Source organism: Mastigoproctus giganteus, chromosome 1 (assembly GCF_048544385.1).
Source record: "Mastigoproctus giganteus isolate SK-2022 chromosome 1, ASM4854438v1, whole genome shotgun sequence".
Taxonomy (NCBI): Eukaryota; Metazoa; Arthropoda; class Arachnida; order Uropygi; family Thelyphonidae; genus Mastigoproctus; species Mastigoproctus giganteus.
The window spans coordinates 107,136,844-107,153,615 of NC_143575.1; the positions used below are offsets into that span (position 1 = coordinate 107,136,844).

Here is a 16,772-nt window from a genome sequence, read left to right on the forward strand (position 1 = left end):
AACAAGTGAGGATTTTAAAACCACAATAATGAAAAAAATTGAAGGATGATTAAGAATATCGTGGAAAACCCCAAGATAGCCACGCTGGGTATCACTGCCGAGCCACCCAAGAGAAGAGGAGGGCTATCAATCTTAATTTTCGATGTCAACAAAGATGTGACACCTGCCTAACTTGCAGAGGAAGTCGTAACATGTAATCTACAAGGGATAAATCAAGACATGACAAATCTTGTGCAACCAAGATATTCAAAAAAGTCAAGAGTCTGGAGAAAACAACTGGATAGTTGAACTGGCTCCTGCCGCTTGGCGGATTCTAAAACATCAGACAAGACCCTATATTGAGTGTGGTAGCCACAGGTTCAGGGAGCATGTGACCGTGCCTAAATGCTATAAATGCTGCAGGTATGGCCACACCTCCCATACATGCACTCAGATCACACCAATTTGTGGGCACTGTTCTAGCAAAGGGCATGAATACAACAGCTGTCCAAACAAGGAGCAAGAACCAGTTTTTGTGAATTGTAAATCCTCAAAGCTTGAACACACCCGTTCCATCAGGGACCCAAAATGTCCAACGTACAACAAGATAGAGTTTATAACAAATGAGGACTGATTATGGCAATACAATTTAAAAAGTTTAATACTACAACAAAATGCACACCACGCCAGAGCAGTGCCAGAAAAATAGCGGACGAGGAAAATGCCAACATCCTTTTGTTGCAGGAGCCTACACCCCCTACACTCTGGGCCACCCTTGAATCTATTACTACTGCTCTCTTCATCGACAGCGGGAAACTAAAAGTCACTAACGAGGAACTTAAGACAAGAACCTCCATCCTTGAGAAGCTGCTGGACACTCTACCGAATCTTCCTACACCAGTCTCCACAGATATGCTATCCAGTAGCATATAAAATTATACAGGCTGAGAATGAGACCCCAAAAGCGGCCATAGTGATCCGCAATCCAGCCATTATTGCCACCCGTATCACACAACTCTGTATGGGCTGGCCTGCTTGTGCCCATATAATATCACCCCTGGAATCCTTCTACGTGATTGCCTTGTATTGTTAGCTGGGGGAAAAAATAACATTTACCACGAGATACCTCCAGGTTGTGTTGGACACTCTCCCAGGCCAACGGATCTTGGTAGGGGCAGATGTAAACTGCTGCTCCCTGGCTTGGCACAGCCAAACAACTGACAGAAGGGGCACCGGAAATGGGCAGCGTCTCGAGGAGTTCCTAGTGAATTCTCCCTTGACAGTCTTAAACAGGCCTCACCACCTACCTACGTTTCGTAACACTCTGTGGGAGGCAACAATTGACATCGCCCTTGCCACCGGAGACCTTGCAGGACACATCACTAGCTGGACAGTCCAACACTCCTGGACCACGTCTGACCACAGAGTGATTACCTTCCAAATCAACCGATCTCTCTATAGAACACCAATAGCCAAACAGATGCTTAGCCACTTTACAGTAAACAAAGCTGACTGGAGACTCTTTGGAAAACTACTGACTCGAACCTTATGCCAACACCACATTGAAGCGGATCGACAAGAAGACCCAGGCGACATCCAGAGAAAAATTACCAAGACCATAATAGCGGCCAGTGAGGCTGCGATGAAGCGAAAATTGCCCACACCTGGTGCAGTCCCTTGGTGGACTCAGGAAAGTCCAGAACCTCAGAAGAGAAGTCATGAAGGCAAGAAAACAATTCCTAAGGGCAAGACACACCTGGCTGGAAGTGGAAGTAACAGCGCTCAGACAAAGATACGCAGCAGTGAGAAACAGATACACTGAGTTAATACAAAAAAAGTAAGCAGAAGGCCTGGGAGCAATTAGTCAGCACGACTGGAAATGCCAACCCCTGGGAGGTGGTGTACAAAGTCACCACGAATAAGTTCCCCAGGGGTGAGGTCATGACTTCCACCACACCCTGCAGGGCACATTGGCCACCACCTGGGAACAGTCTATCATCAACATCCTCAATGTGATTTTCCAAAAATCAGCACACCCGCAACTACCAGAACAACAGATCTGCAATGGAAATGAAGCATATTACATAGCCCAAATGGAACTACCTTTTGTCCTAGAAGAACTACAGCAGGCAACGCAACAAATAAGGAATAAAAAATGCCCAGGCCCAGATCTTCTGGAGCCGGAAATTATTAAAAAAGTAGTAGACATCTCTCTGCAGACTTTACTAAACTTCTTCAACACATGCCTGAAGACTCCAGTCTTTCCAACCAACCGGAAAATGGCCAACATCAAATTAATTCTAAAAAATCCTATGACGCCACCCGAACAACCCAAATCATACCAGCCAATTGCCCTTCTCCCAGTTACTAGTAAACTCCTTGAAAAGATGCTTCACAAGCGACTCCTGCGCCACTGTGAAGCTGCAAATCGCGTGATGCCCACACAGTTTGGGTTCAAACCCGGAACCTCAACAGTGGATACTCTCGACAGCCTCATGAGTTTGGCTGCTGCCTGTGATAGGAAGTACTTCTTGGTTATTTCGGTTGATTTTGCTGGGGCGTTCAAAACCATCTGGTGGCTGAGCATCCTGGCTTGACTGAGGAAGGCAAAAACACCCATCAATCTTTACAAAAGAATGAAGTCATATTTATCCCAGAGAAAAATACAAGTAGTGACTCTATACAAAAAACCAACCAGGCCTGTTTACAGGGGCTGCCCCCAGGGCTCGGTACTTGGACAGCTCCTCTGGAGTATGGTATTGGATGAGTTTCTGGCCTTCGACCTGGGGGAAGTCCACTCGCAGGCATTTGCAGATGACCTGATACTGACTGTTGCTGCAGACAACAGACTTCAATTGGAAACCCAGACAAATTGAGCAATTCAAATTCTACAAGACTGGATGAAGATCCATTTTCTTAAAATCTCACCGGAAAAACCTCCTCAATGCTACTGAAAGGAACATTAAATCTCTGTAGACCACCGCAAATTAAAGTAGAAAATACAACTATCAAACTACACAGTGAGATGAAATACCTAGGAGTCATACTGGACAGGAACCAATATTTCTACCCACACTTGAAACATATCTGGGAGAAAATCAGGAGATATTTTCCTGATTTTCTCCCAGATATGTTTCAGGAGACGTTTTGTAATACAGTCCCAAGGCACACCTTGGGACTGTATTACAAAACGACATTTATACCAGCCATAATTTACGCGTCACCCGTCTGGTTCCAGAAAGAAACTATTACGGTTAACAGATGGACACTAGACTCCATCCAGCGGACAATACTCCTCTCTATTACACGGGCCTGCTGCACTGTGAGTACACATGCTCTACAGGTTCTGGTGGGAGCACTCCCCCTTGACCTTGAGGTGGTGCGTTGTGCCGTGATGCAGCATCTCGCAAAAGGGCTTCCCTGCACCTTCCTGGGCCACTCCATTGATCCTACGGGAAACCTGAAAAGAGAGACAAAACTCGCCACCCACCTGTAGCAGGTCTGGCAGGACAGGTGGTCAGAATCCACAAAAGGGGAAATAACGAGGAAATTTCCGCCTAATGTCAGAAGATTATACCCATTAGCACCATGGTTTCACCCTGGACTGTACACAACGTATCTTTTAACAGGTCATGGGGCCCTGAATGCGAAACTAAACAGTTTTAAATTAGTAAACAATCCCCACTGTGTCTGTGGGGAAGTGGAGACATGGTCTCACAATGTACAACTGTGAAAACTATGAGGATCTCCACTGCCTCCTGACAACAAAACTGCCTTACTTCCCTAGTGACAGGGAATCAAACCTGTTGGACTCGCAAGAGGAGTATAAGGAGTTGACAAAATTCGCCCAGGGAATGTTCACCCGAAAGAGGACACTTATTGCTATCTACAGGGATCAAGAACAGATACCACGATAAAACTAACCATCCTTGGACCCAACCAAACTGGCTCTCACCCAGATACAAGACTTTCATTTGGGACTGAACTAGCATAATAAAGGACTCGCAGGACCTGACCCAAGGTAGCGAAGGAACCCGCTCAAGATTAATACCACGGACTTGACAAACCAGACGGACTCCAAACACCAGATTGCACGGATGGGATTTACCCCACGAATGACCTTATTGGTCTGATTCCTGCTGGGATCAGACTGGGACAACCGGACAGATCGCACCTCTGCTGCCAAATGCTATTGTGCGATCTGAATAGGGTGCTCTAACCCTATTCACTTTTAATTACCAAATCCCTGGCAGGGAGGAGGAGACCTTTTTTCCCCTCCCTCCTTAACCACGGTCCCTTGCATGGCCCTTTGCCTCCACTCCTTGGGTGGGGGAGATGACTTCTGGGCTCCCCCCTCTTCCCTCTGGTGGGGCATGGGTCTGCTTCACTGATTTGGGGGTCACCTTTCTATGGACCCCTTATCTGTCTTTTCCACCCCAGCCTTCAGTCTCCCCACCCCTCTCTCTCAAACTTACAATTACTACTGTCTGAACCATTGTTAAATTGCTTGAGCCCTACACCCAAAAACTTAACATCTATTCGCATAAATAGTACTCCTTTTGGCTGACCCCTATCTATAACAGTTTTTTTTTTATTATTATTATTTTTTTTTAAAATTTATTTATTATTATTTTTTTTAAGGTCCTAGCCACTGAAATCTCAGGAAATTAGGTGGTAGGACCTGCCAGAGTAAATAACTGTAATAGTGGTCTGCCTCCACGAGGCAGAGTGTGGACAATGTTGGGTCCCATTAGGGGCCCAGCGGCTAAATGGCCAGAGGAACAATGGTACACGACACTACACATGTACAAAATCCATACACTTTTAAACCTCTGGCATTGACAGTGTTCTGTTTCGCACCCACAATGTATACTATACATTTGACACTAAACACACTCTAGGCAACTGTTAGCGGAGATGGGAGAAATCCCAGGTGCTATCTGACACGAACATACCTAGGCAACTGTTGGGGAGTGCCAAAATGGCTGCCTTCTTGTAACAAGTGCTGTAAATCACTCCATGAATATTGATAGTTTTAATCAGTTTAAAATAGTTCCAGCTCTTGGATTTTTGCCGTACAAAAGTTTTTAAGGAAGTGGAACTCAGTGGTGAGATCGGTTTCTTGTTTTTCCGGGCTATTTTCATGCATTTAAACTCATTTTCTATCAGTTTTAGAAAAGCTAAAAACCTGTCATATTACTGTAATTCAAACATTCCACTTCCATGGTTTATTCACTAGTATTAACTTAGATAATCTTTCTTCAAAACATATATCAGGAATACAAATATACATTGAAATGTAATACCTCTTACTGGAATAATTTGGTCAGATTATTTATCTTTAACAACTTTGTCTTTGATGGAAATACTGTATATAACCAAATCCAAGGTATTCCTATGGGCAGGGCTGCATCCTGTATTTATAGCCAATCTTTACTTCTTTTGGTATGAATGTTCATTTTTCAGATATGTCTATGATATATGCATGTTGAACTATCCTAATTTTCTCAATGAATGTAGTCACCTATACCCACAAGAACTGTTGTTAGAAAAACAATCCAAATGACTTTGTAGCCAACTATTTGGACTTCGATATAAATGTGAATAATAGGGTCTACTGTTATTTACATTTATAAGAAATAGGATGTATTTAATTTCAATGTTGTTAATTTTACCACTGGCAATCTAATATATCTAAAAATGTCTGCTCCAACATTTTCTCACAGTGTTTTAGAATTGCCACTATTTGTAATAACTACAATCTTCAAAATCAACAACTTCAAAAAATTCTATCACAAATCTATTTCCTCTAACTTATCTGCACTTTCATTTTAAAAAGCCATCAGTATTATCAACCATAAAGAAAAACTATTTACAAATCAGCTCAGTCTTAATCAAATAACACATGAGTTTTCTTAACTACTATTCTTGTCCCTTTTGTTTGGGTATGTACATATTGACACCTAGTTGCTCTGTTTTCTGTAGTGGAAGACGTATCTATGATCACTAGTCTCAGGATGTCTATACATGTGTAAAGAACGCTGTAGCTTTACAGTGTGTGTGTGTGTTTTTCATTTTCTTTTTTCAGTTCACCTTATTATTATTAATTTACCATTTGTTATCCCTATTTTTTAGGTATAACATCTTTTCAATGTGATATTTCACCTAATATGGCACTTACTGGGTGCCAGTCTAAATTATTTCTTATTAATTTTTGTCACTGAGATTGCTAGTATACATAATATGAATCTGTTTTCTTTCTTTTACACCAAGCTTATCCAGTTTAATTGCGTTGTATTGTATCAGTCGCATCGTATTAGGTGAGTTCACATTCGGTTATTTCCTTTGTTTCCATTATTTCCTTTGTGTTGTTGTTCTATAGTTGACGTTCTTTAGCTTCTGCTGCTTTCTGCTTATTACTCTTTTATTTATATGTCCAAAACCATTACTAGCATGGATGGGAATCACATTTCCGAATAAAGTTGGAGCTCGGATAACTTTATCTCCAGCTTTATATTCTTCAGTCTAATACTGTTCACTTTCCTTAAACTATAATTTTATATGAGAGAAGGAGTGTCTACAGCTACCCTAATTACCTACCTATTTTCACCTCCGGTTAGCTAAATGCTATACTTTTGCCTATAAACACCATAATATAAATAGGTTTATATATATTTCCACCATTAGCCGTTGTCTACTCCCAGTGGATTTTATTCTAGTTTTAGTTTCTTTGTTTGTTTTATTTTCTTTGTTCATTTTGGTTTTAGCTTTAGTTGCACTGGTCATATAATTATTTTTTGGGTCCTCTGTTGTGTCAGCCTTAAATTACATGCTGGTTGCCTATATATATCCTCCCTTATAGTCTTAATTATATTTATTTCATATATTTTTTCTTCCCCCCCCCACCATACTATATTTTGATGTAATTTTATATTGCCAAGGCATGTACTTTGTTAGAAACAGAGGACCCTATATTGTCATCTTGTTCGGCAATTCTGGTGGTTGACACTTAAAACAACACCAGAAGTGTGCGATATGACAATATAATTATGTATATATTTTATGTAATATAATTTTGACTTATTTCCTTATACAGTCGAACTTGGTTATAACGAGCATCAAGGGACCAACAAAATTTCCTTGTTATAACTGTTACTCACTATATCAGTGATGAGTTAAATCTGCCTCCTATATATATATTTTTTTTTAATTCTCAATAACTTGATAAAAAGATAGATTCAAAAAACAAAAGAAATATTAGAGAGAAAATAATTATATAGTATTAGTATATACCTAAATATTATTTATATTAATATGCTTGTATTGGGTTTTTAAATTGATCCAGCGAACTGTTACATACAAAATCGTTGCATCCAAATTGTTTAGCAAATTTTTCCGAATGCTTCCTTAGCATTTCTGAGGAATTACAACATCAAATGCCTACAGTTACCCTGCAGAAACTTGTCTCCAGTGTGAAGACCCCTGTCACACCTCTCTCTTACGCAGCAATGTAATATTTTGCATCACCTGTAGAGACTGTGACAGCTGCTACATAGGAGAGACATCAAGATGTCTTCGAAATCACCTTACGGAGCATGACAGAGCAATCTGGCTTGCTGAAACTGACCAGTCCGCAATCGCGGAGCATTTTTGGGCCACCAACCATGATCTTGATCCCAAACGTGACTTTGAAATAGTAGACCACTCACAGCACTTTCGCCACCACCTATGGCTAGAGTCACTTAATATATTAAACAATCCAAAGGCCATAAACTGCTGCAAAGGCATACGTCTGCACCCCATTCTAGAGACAACCATTTTAATCCCGGATAAACGCTGGAGTAAAACAGCGTACGTCTGTGCAACAACAATAGGAAACCAGCTTGAATGAATAATGTGCCTCACTCTCAGCTCATTGGACTATATACGTTGTATTCAAATCAGATTATCAGTTGAAAAAGAGATGCAACAGTCTCGAAAACTTCTGCTATTGTATATTTTATTGTATTATATTAAACTGGGTTATCATTGTATATATTTTTCATAACCATGGACCCCAGTACACCAGGCCCATTCGTTATAGATGTTTTCTTTTAGCCAGTTGATTGTTGAAAAAGGTTTCCATATGATCTTGTGGAAGTGGCTAGTCTGAATAAATTCAAGGAAAAACTAGACACACTATAAGAAGGGGATGGATAGGTGATGTGGGATTTTTTTTTTTTTTTTTTGACTGATGCTGTATACGTTTTGCTTTCTTCCATCATTTGCCACTAAGTCTCTGAACAAGCATTTATACCATCATTCTGCTTAGCAATATATTTGTTTTTTAATTTAATAAAGTACTGCCCATTTTGTTATGAGCACATCTACAAGTAACTTTCCTGGCAACACCTGTAGTGGATTTTTTGAAACAGTTCTGCAAACTTATTAAGACCAAACAGAATAGTTCTTTGGGCCAAATCGAGGTGTCTGTTATGTATTATCTGAGGCACTCTACACTCCCAAGCAGCAGAAGTGCAGAACATGCTAAAACACAATTGTAAATCTAATAGTAGTGAACTTTGTTTTTGTTAATATTTATTTATTTATTTATTTACTTACTAACTAACTAGCATATATCACAGTAACAAATTCACTAGTTTTTGATATAAGCTGTATAACATATACTTCTGCGGTACTATAAATCAAGTCACCATGATACCTATAAAATCTGACCTGATGCCTAGTATTTTGGTAATTGCTAAATTAATTGCAAGTTTTCAACCACAATGTTTTAAACCAGTAATAAAGATACTGTAAAAGTCTTTACAATTAAAAAAGGAAAAGGTAGGAAAAAGGAAAGAGCTCCATTTTATTGTTTAAGAATGAAATGGATAGGACTGTGTTTTAGAATTTAACTTCAAGAATTTTGCAAAAGTTGTTTATGATATGAAAGTGTATGTATGGTGTATAGTCCTACCCTGATATGTTGTGTATTACAATACATAACTTTGTTTCATAATTTGGCAGTTAAAAGTATACTTAGGATATTTTTATATTTAAAAACGTATCTGGTGACTTTGTAATGTTCCAACAAGGGTATATTCACTTGTTTGTACTTCGTTTCTTTGTGCAGGCTATGCAAACCATTTATGCACATTTGATGTGAGCACATGTCAGAGAATAAGAAACTGTCTGAAAACTGTATTGGAAATAAAGTAGTATGATTTCTGCACTGCACAGCATCTGGTAGCTACTTTACCATTTAAAGATACATATACACACATGACAGCATTTTGTTTATATATCAAACATAATAACAAAGAGAAGAATGCTAGTGTGAATGTAGAGTACAGCTTGTGTGTGGCTTCCATCAAGTTTTTTTTTTTTTTTTAATATGTTTACCAGATGAATCAGAGGTTCAGTCAGGTGTTTAGTAAACTCTATTGTTCTTCATTTCTTGTTACCCCCAATTTCATAGAAAGTTTCAGCATTTTTATTTTGACTTTTCAAATTTGCTAGAAAAAAAGGTTGTCAAGCAGTACAGCTTCTAGGAATCAATGTCCTGTTGTGGTCTTCCATTCCAGAAGGAAGTTACAATGGCTACTCAAAGTAAAATTAAGGCAGAATACAATAGCAGCATGTTTTGTATCTTTACTTAACTTCATAAATTGTCAGTTAGTGATCTTTGGCAAAGGAATAAAAACTTTGAGCCTAATATAAAACTTTATTTAATGAATTTTTGGTTAGAGTATGATTAAAAGAGGAATTTATAATATACAGGTATGTGACCTGATTTTAGGAAGAATGTAGATCTGCTGGAATGGGTGCAGAGAAGGACAATAAGATTTATGGGGAGAAAAAGTCTGCTCTTACCAAGATAGGCTTTGGTTCTGCAAATTGCAGCATCTGGAGATTAGGAATCTGTGAGGCTGAGGCAATCTGATTGGTGTTTAAGGTTTTGAAAGTATTGAGCAAGCTCAAGGTTGATGGCATTCTTCCTCTTGCTCAAGCCTACATCAGGAGGCATAAATTCAAGTTGATGAAGATGATTGCAGGGTAGATGTGTAGAAGTTTACCTTCAGCCAGCAGGTGGCCGATTGTTGGAATTAACTTCCATTTGTTGTGAAAGCCGGTAGTTTGAACAAATTCAAGAAAGAAGTAGACAGTATTGGAGGGGGATATGGATAGGTGATGTGGGATTTTTTTTTTCATTGATGCTGTATGATTTGATACTAATAGTAGCAAATCATACAGCTGAGGGGGCACAAATTCAGTTTGAGGAAAGATGTTGCAGGATAGATGTACGGAAATTTTCCTTCAACCAAAGCATAGTTGATTGTTGGAACAAGCGTTCATCTAGCATTGTGGAGGTGGGCAATTTGAATAAATTTAAGGAAGAACAAGATAAGCTATTAGGGATAGAGGGTGGGTGGCATGGGAAGCTTTTTTTGAGCCCTCCCCCCTTTGCAGATGCTGTATAAACTTGCTTTCTTGCATCATTTACCACTATTAATACTAATGTTTATTGTTTCCCAAAAAAATCGTGTACCGCATTTTTAAAATTAGTCCAAGCATAGCTTTATGGATTCTTGGAATACTTAGTCTAGCAGCAGCTTGCGGATTTCAGGTTCAACGAAGATTCTACTGTAATTTTCTCATATGTTAGTAGTGAATATAGTGGAAACATACTTGTAACAATTTCCTTCTTTATTCAGGGCCAAACTATTTCATTATTAAACCTGGCTTTATATGCAGATGAAGTAATAGTTGTTTATTTCAATGTACTAGTTGCTCATATTTAATATTCTTTGAACCAGGGTGTCAAACTGTCTTGGTGGCCACAATATTTTCTTTTCTGATGCACGCTTCTTTCTGAACTATCCCACTTGCATAGAAAGCAGGGCATTTTTGTGTACCCAAATTGTTGGCTAAGTAGCAGATCAGTAACTTTAAATTTACACACACACACACACACACACACACACACACACACTGACCAACCATGATCATTCTACTGAATTTTTTTCCAAAAGAATCTTAACATTTTTCCTAGGTTTTTTTTTTTTTTTTTTTTTTTTAGTGTGCTGAATGGGCTATAGGAATGAATGCGTACTTATTTCCATTACAAAAGTGTGAACTCCTTTGAGGCTTTTCTTCAATGAGTCAAAAAATAGCCTCCACTTTGTTCTAAAATTATCTACCTAAGGTACTTCCCATAGTTATATTTCAATGATTCATGATTTATCGGGTTCTTACATACATATCGCAACTTGAATTGTACTAATTTTTATTCCTCTACTTTCTTAGGTTCACAGAAAGAAGACACCCGTATCAAATTATGGATTTTCTGAAATTGAAGCATCATTCAGTCAAGTTTCTCACCAAAGAAGGAAATGGGCCAAAGGCCATTCCGGAAAGGATAGTGGCTATATATGGCAATGCACCTTCTGAATACTAGGTAAAATTCTGGTAAAAACAATTCAAGTGGGGATAGAGAGTCCATTTGAAGATGATCCATGTCCAGGAAAGCCTGTGACAACGACCACTCCAGAAATATGCCAAGCTGTGGAAATCTTTGTGCTGAATGACAAATGTTTAAAAGTGTCCCAAGTCTCTAGGGAATGTGGCATATTTGAGGGAACAGTTATGACCATTATCCATGAACATTTGGGAATGAATAAAGTAAGTGCAAGATGGGTCTCCAGATTACTGATCCCTCTGCAGAAGCAATGCAGAGTACAGAGTTGTGAGGAGAATTTAGAGCTTTATGGAAGAGATCCTGAAACTTTGATCTCCAGAATTGTTACGGTTCGTCTTTGGGATGAAACATGGGTTCATCACTGGGATCCTGAGACCAAGCAAGAATTGATGTAATGGAAGCACAAGGGTTCTTCCCCACCCAAAAAATTTTGGACAACCTTCGGCTGGCAAGATTATGGCCATTTTTTTTTTTTGGGATGCTGAACGAATTTTGTACATTCACTACTTGGAACACAGGCAGACAGTCACTGGGGAGTCATATGCATTCCTAGTGTACAACCTAAGGGATGTTGTAAAGGAAAAATGCTGTGGAAAACTTTCTAGAGGTGTTTTGCTTCTTCGCAACAGTGCACAGGTCACAGCTGTTGCTGCTGCTTTGAGAGACTGTGACTTTACAGAACTCACTTATCCACCTTACAGTCTAGATCTGTCCCCAGTGACTATTTCCTGGTATGACAACTGAAGAAAAATGACTGCACAAGAAAGCAACTGAATGTGAAACTAACCCATCTCAGGTTTATATAGCAACCTGATTTGCAGGTCTGAACATGTCTAAACACATCCCAGCATGTTTGCACCTGTCAGTCATAAAATAGGAAGTAGTAGCCATGTCTTGTATGGCTACTAGAAAATGTCATGGGTGTCACTTTGCTGATGATAATGAACTGGTATGCTGTTTCTGCATTCTTTGATGGACAGAACAAAGAATATTATTTGTCTGGTATTTTCTCATTGCTGACCAAATGAACAATTGAATTGAAGTTCTGGGGAGTTACACTGAAAAATAAAATAATCTTTCCCTTGCTTCCCAGGGCACCAAATATCCCAATAGAAGCAATAAAAGAATCAATTCCTCTTCTGCTTATGACTATTATTAAACTATTAGTGTGTATTTCCCACTTCCCAAACTAATAGTTTTCTGAACCACTTAACTTTGCATCGATAGCATCAGGAAAAGCCTTGCACCCCTTCTATTCAAGTGTGTCCCAGCTCTTTAAAAACAGTCCCTTCTATTAACAAGCACAGACCTTGCAGAGAAAAATTCTACCCCAAGAAGCTTGCGCAGTCTCTTCATTCCTCCATTGATTTATAAGGCTCTCACATAAACACCCTGCTGTCATGTCTTGGCAAAATTTCCACTTATTTCCAGAAATAGACAAAAGGATAATTCCTCTACAAGAATAATTTCAGATATAATCAGAGCAAACGTTGTGATTGGAATACTTAAAACAGTAACAAAGAAAATGAGGAATGAAATTTCTCAGATCATCCCATTTTGCATTCTTGTAATGCCAAATGACAAAAGGCTGAGAATGGCAATGAGAGGCTCAGTTGGAGAAGAGAATCACTTCTCCAACTCCAAGGGAATCACAGTCTGTGTATGACCTGTGATCACCCAGGTCATACACAAACTGTGTGAAGTCTTAGTAATTGCAAAAGCCTCAGCATTTCGACCAGCTGGGGCTGTGTAACTATAAAACTGAAAACACCTGAAGTTGAGCATTAAAATCACCAAGGAAAATTAGATTGCTGTTAGTAAAGTTAGACTACAGAAAGTTGAATTTCAAAGAAATGAGATCAGAGTTTTTAAATGATTAGTGAAGTTGGAAGAATGATAGAGGCAACAGATGAATTTTACAGAATTGCTGTAAGCAGTTACAGCAAAATTACATGAAAAATGAATTCCTGAGCATTTAATTTGAACTGCACATATGTATGGACCCTCTGCTCGAGAATGATATTTTTGTTTGGGATTTCAGTCAGTTGGCACCATTTTGTTGCAAAGATTGGTACATGATTTCTATGCCATGCAGTACAGTAATTTTACAATGGACAGTAGGTGAAAAGTGTCATGGGTTGAGGATAAAATGTAAGTTAGAGAAATAAAAAATGGGCAAAGGAATTGTGTCGCTGCTTGTGATTTTAACTTATCAGACTCAACAGTGCACATAATTTGGAATTCAAAACAAAATAATGAATCATTTGAAAGCAAAATTAAATGCATTATGTAAACCCAACCATTCCAATGTTTACTGTGTAAACTACTTTAAAAGTCTCTTTTAAAGTAGTTTACACATCAAAAGAGTGAAAATATTACTGCAAGTGGCACATATTTAATGATTAAAGCCAAAAATTTTGCCAAATTATTTGGAATTCAGAACTTTATTTGCTCCACTGGTTAATTTAAGCCACAATATATGTATTTTGGAAAATTTACTAGTAAAGCCAAAGGACGTGGGCAATACAACCATTCTATAGTTAAATTCAGTTTGGCACAAAATGGGCCAAGAATATGTGTACAAAGACACTTAATAAGGATGAAACAAGGATTTTTTTTGTTTGTTTGTTTGTTTTGTTTTTTTATTAACCTCTGGTAGAACATTAAAATTTAAAATTCATTACAATTATAATTTTACTTGAATTAATATAATACAGGCACACCCTAGCTTAAGTAATACTTGACTTACGGAAATTTGATTTTACGTAGGTTTTTGGTGACTGGTGCAAACTTTAAAAAAAGTCGTGGAAACATATTTTGCATCCCGTAGGAATAAATGGAGGTATCGTGAAAATATCATAATGTGAACCCAATAACACGTTGGGTTTTTTGGTAATTCATTGCAAGACCTTGGAAGTTGAAATTTTCACTATATAACTAAACTATTTATCTCTAAAAGGTCATTTTTATAATGAAAATTGCACTATCATTGTTCCATTGTAAGAATCAGTTTTGAATGCCTTTGTAATATTTTTCCAAAACATTTCTGGAGGTCACTACCATAAAACTTTAAAAACAATTTTCACTTTCCAGTTTATTGGGTTTTTCTGTTAGTGCAATCTATTATAAACAGGTAGTAAACTCAATATCTTATTGCATTTGCAATAATACCGATAACTGGAATTGTGTGGTTTTTTACTTTACGCTGTTATGGTGAAATGAGTTCCCCTTCACCAAAATCTTCAATCATATAAAAAACATAAATAAATTTTCAGAATCTTCTCTTCATTCCTGTTTACTTATTACAATGGTGAAGGGAAAGGGACAAATGGAAAGTGAAAGTGCTAGGAAATGAAACAGAATTGATTTCGAAATGAAGATGATTAATTAAGATACTACATGAAAATATGAAGTACGAAGCAGGACGGCCGCCTCCATAGCCAGGTGGGCAGGAGCAGCAGTGCGTAGCACACGCTTCTTGATTAGACCGGGGTTCGAGCCCGTGACATCCAAATACAGAGGATATGGAAAGGTCAGGGAATGACCACTGCATATCCCCAGAGCAATATGGCCTTAGTTGCTAATGCTCTTAAAAACCAAATAACAACAACGAAGCAGGACAAAGTTTGTCATTTATTGCAAGGGAATTAGGTCTCGCTACTTCAACAGTGAATATTATTTTAAAGGACAGTGTGCGTATAAAAGAACATGTCAAAGGATCACCGCACTTAAGATCAACAGTGATCACAAAACAGCGTTCAGGTGTTATATCGAAGATGGAACAGCTGTTAATAATATGGATGGAAAATCAGATTCAGAAGCGAGTGCCCCTGAGTCTAGTGACCATTCAAGCAAAAGCAACAAGTATATATAAAGATATTAAGGATAAGTATGGCAAAACCCAACCCAAGTTCGTGGCAAGCAACATGTGGTTTAATAGGTTCAAGCATCATGCTGGTTTCAAAGTATGCAGTGAAGTTGCCAGTGCCGATTCTACAGCTGCAAAGAAATTTTGTGATTTGTTGGGAAAAACCTCTTCTGAATCTCCACAGCTCTCAACTTCTGCAGCAGCGTGCTTATCGGCTGGAGAGTTAATTCTGACAATGATGCTCGAAAGGTAAAACTTGCTGACGTTTTATGCCTGTCTCCTCTTTTTGTAATTTTATAATTTTGAAATTTTTGTAATTTTTCCTGCGCATGAGATAAAAAAAAAAAAATTGAATGAATAATTCTATTTACATGTTCTTTTTTGCTTCAATCAAATTTGCGAGTGCTGCATAAGCATTTAGGAAAAATTCGACTTGCGTAGAGTTCCACGGAACGCAACCCTTACGTAAGTCAGGAAGTGGCTGTATAAGTGGTATTATACTTGTTCTAATAGAGTACATGTTAATTAAATAAAGTAAAGATTTCACAGAAATTGCAATTTGCAATAATACCGATAATTGGAATTGTGTGGGTTTTTACGTTACGCTATTATGGTGAAATGAGTTCCCCTTCACTGAAATCTTCAATCATATAAAAAGATTTCTGGGTAATAGTTTTTTTTTTTTCCTTCTTTTTATCTGATGTAGGTGGGTGTAATATTGAAGGAGAAGATGACAATTATAGTTTTGGGTCTGGAGCTGGATTTTATGTGGATGCTACTCAGACAAAGTGGAAAGAAAATTACCGAATGTATTCTTACGTTACTAAAGAGGTTAGTATAAACATCCTCCAGATTACAAATGTGCCAAGACCAAAAAGGTAAAAGTTCATTCTTAATACCTTTCTTGGGGTTAGTGTGTAACCTGTTTATTGTTTTGCTTTCACTTTTGCAAGCAAAAAAGAATAAAAAATATATTATTTAAAAAAATAATTGTTGCAAATATGATTGCTCGAATGCCCTGTTAATTGCAGCGTACTTTGGTATTAGTATTGGAAAAATGATGCAGAGAAGCAAGCTTAAACAGCAACAGCTTAAAAAAATTACCCACTTCATTTGTTTATTCCCTCATATAATTTATAATTTCTTCTTTATTCAAACCCCACAATACTACATGTAAATTTTGTTCCAGCAGTCACTTTCTGGCTGAAAACAAATTTCTGCACACAGCTGTTCTACAGCAGACCTTTTTCCAAGTTTTGACTGCCACAGAGGTGCATCTTATGGTATACATCAACAGTTTAAGAAAGACAAATTCGTAATTCTTGTTCTTGCATGTGTGTGTGAACCAAAACCTGGTAAAGTCTATGTAATTAAATTCTGATTTATTAAAATATTACTCATCATTTATAAAGTGTTAGAATAGTTTTTCTTGATAGAAAGCATTAAATATTGAAATAAAAATGG

At 37.9% G+C, this 16,772-nt stretch overlaps 1 protein-coding gene across 1 annotated transcript in view; it reads left to right on the forward strand.

Annotated features, from left to right (window-relative positions):
• The window catches only part of LOC150091082 (S-formylglutathione hydrolase), a 128,875-nt gene that overhangs the window by 33,541 nt on the left and 78,562 nt on the right, over positions 1-16,772 (forward strand). Inside the window, exon 4 of the mRNA XM_090381713.1 lies at positions 16,015-16,139. Coding sequence (XP_090237839.1) covers positions 16,015-16,139 — 125 coding nt within the window. The remainder of the gene's footprint in view (positions 1-16,014; positions 16,140-16,772) is intronic.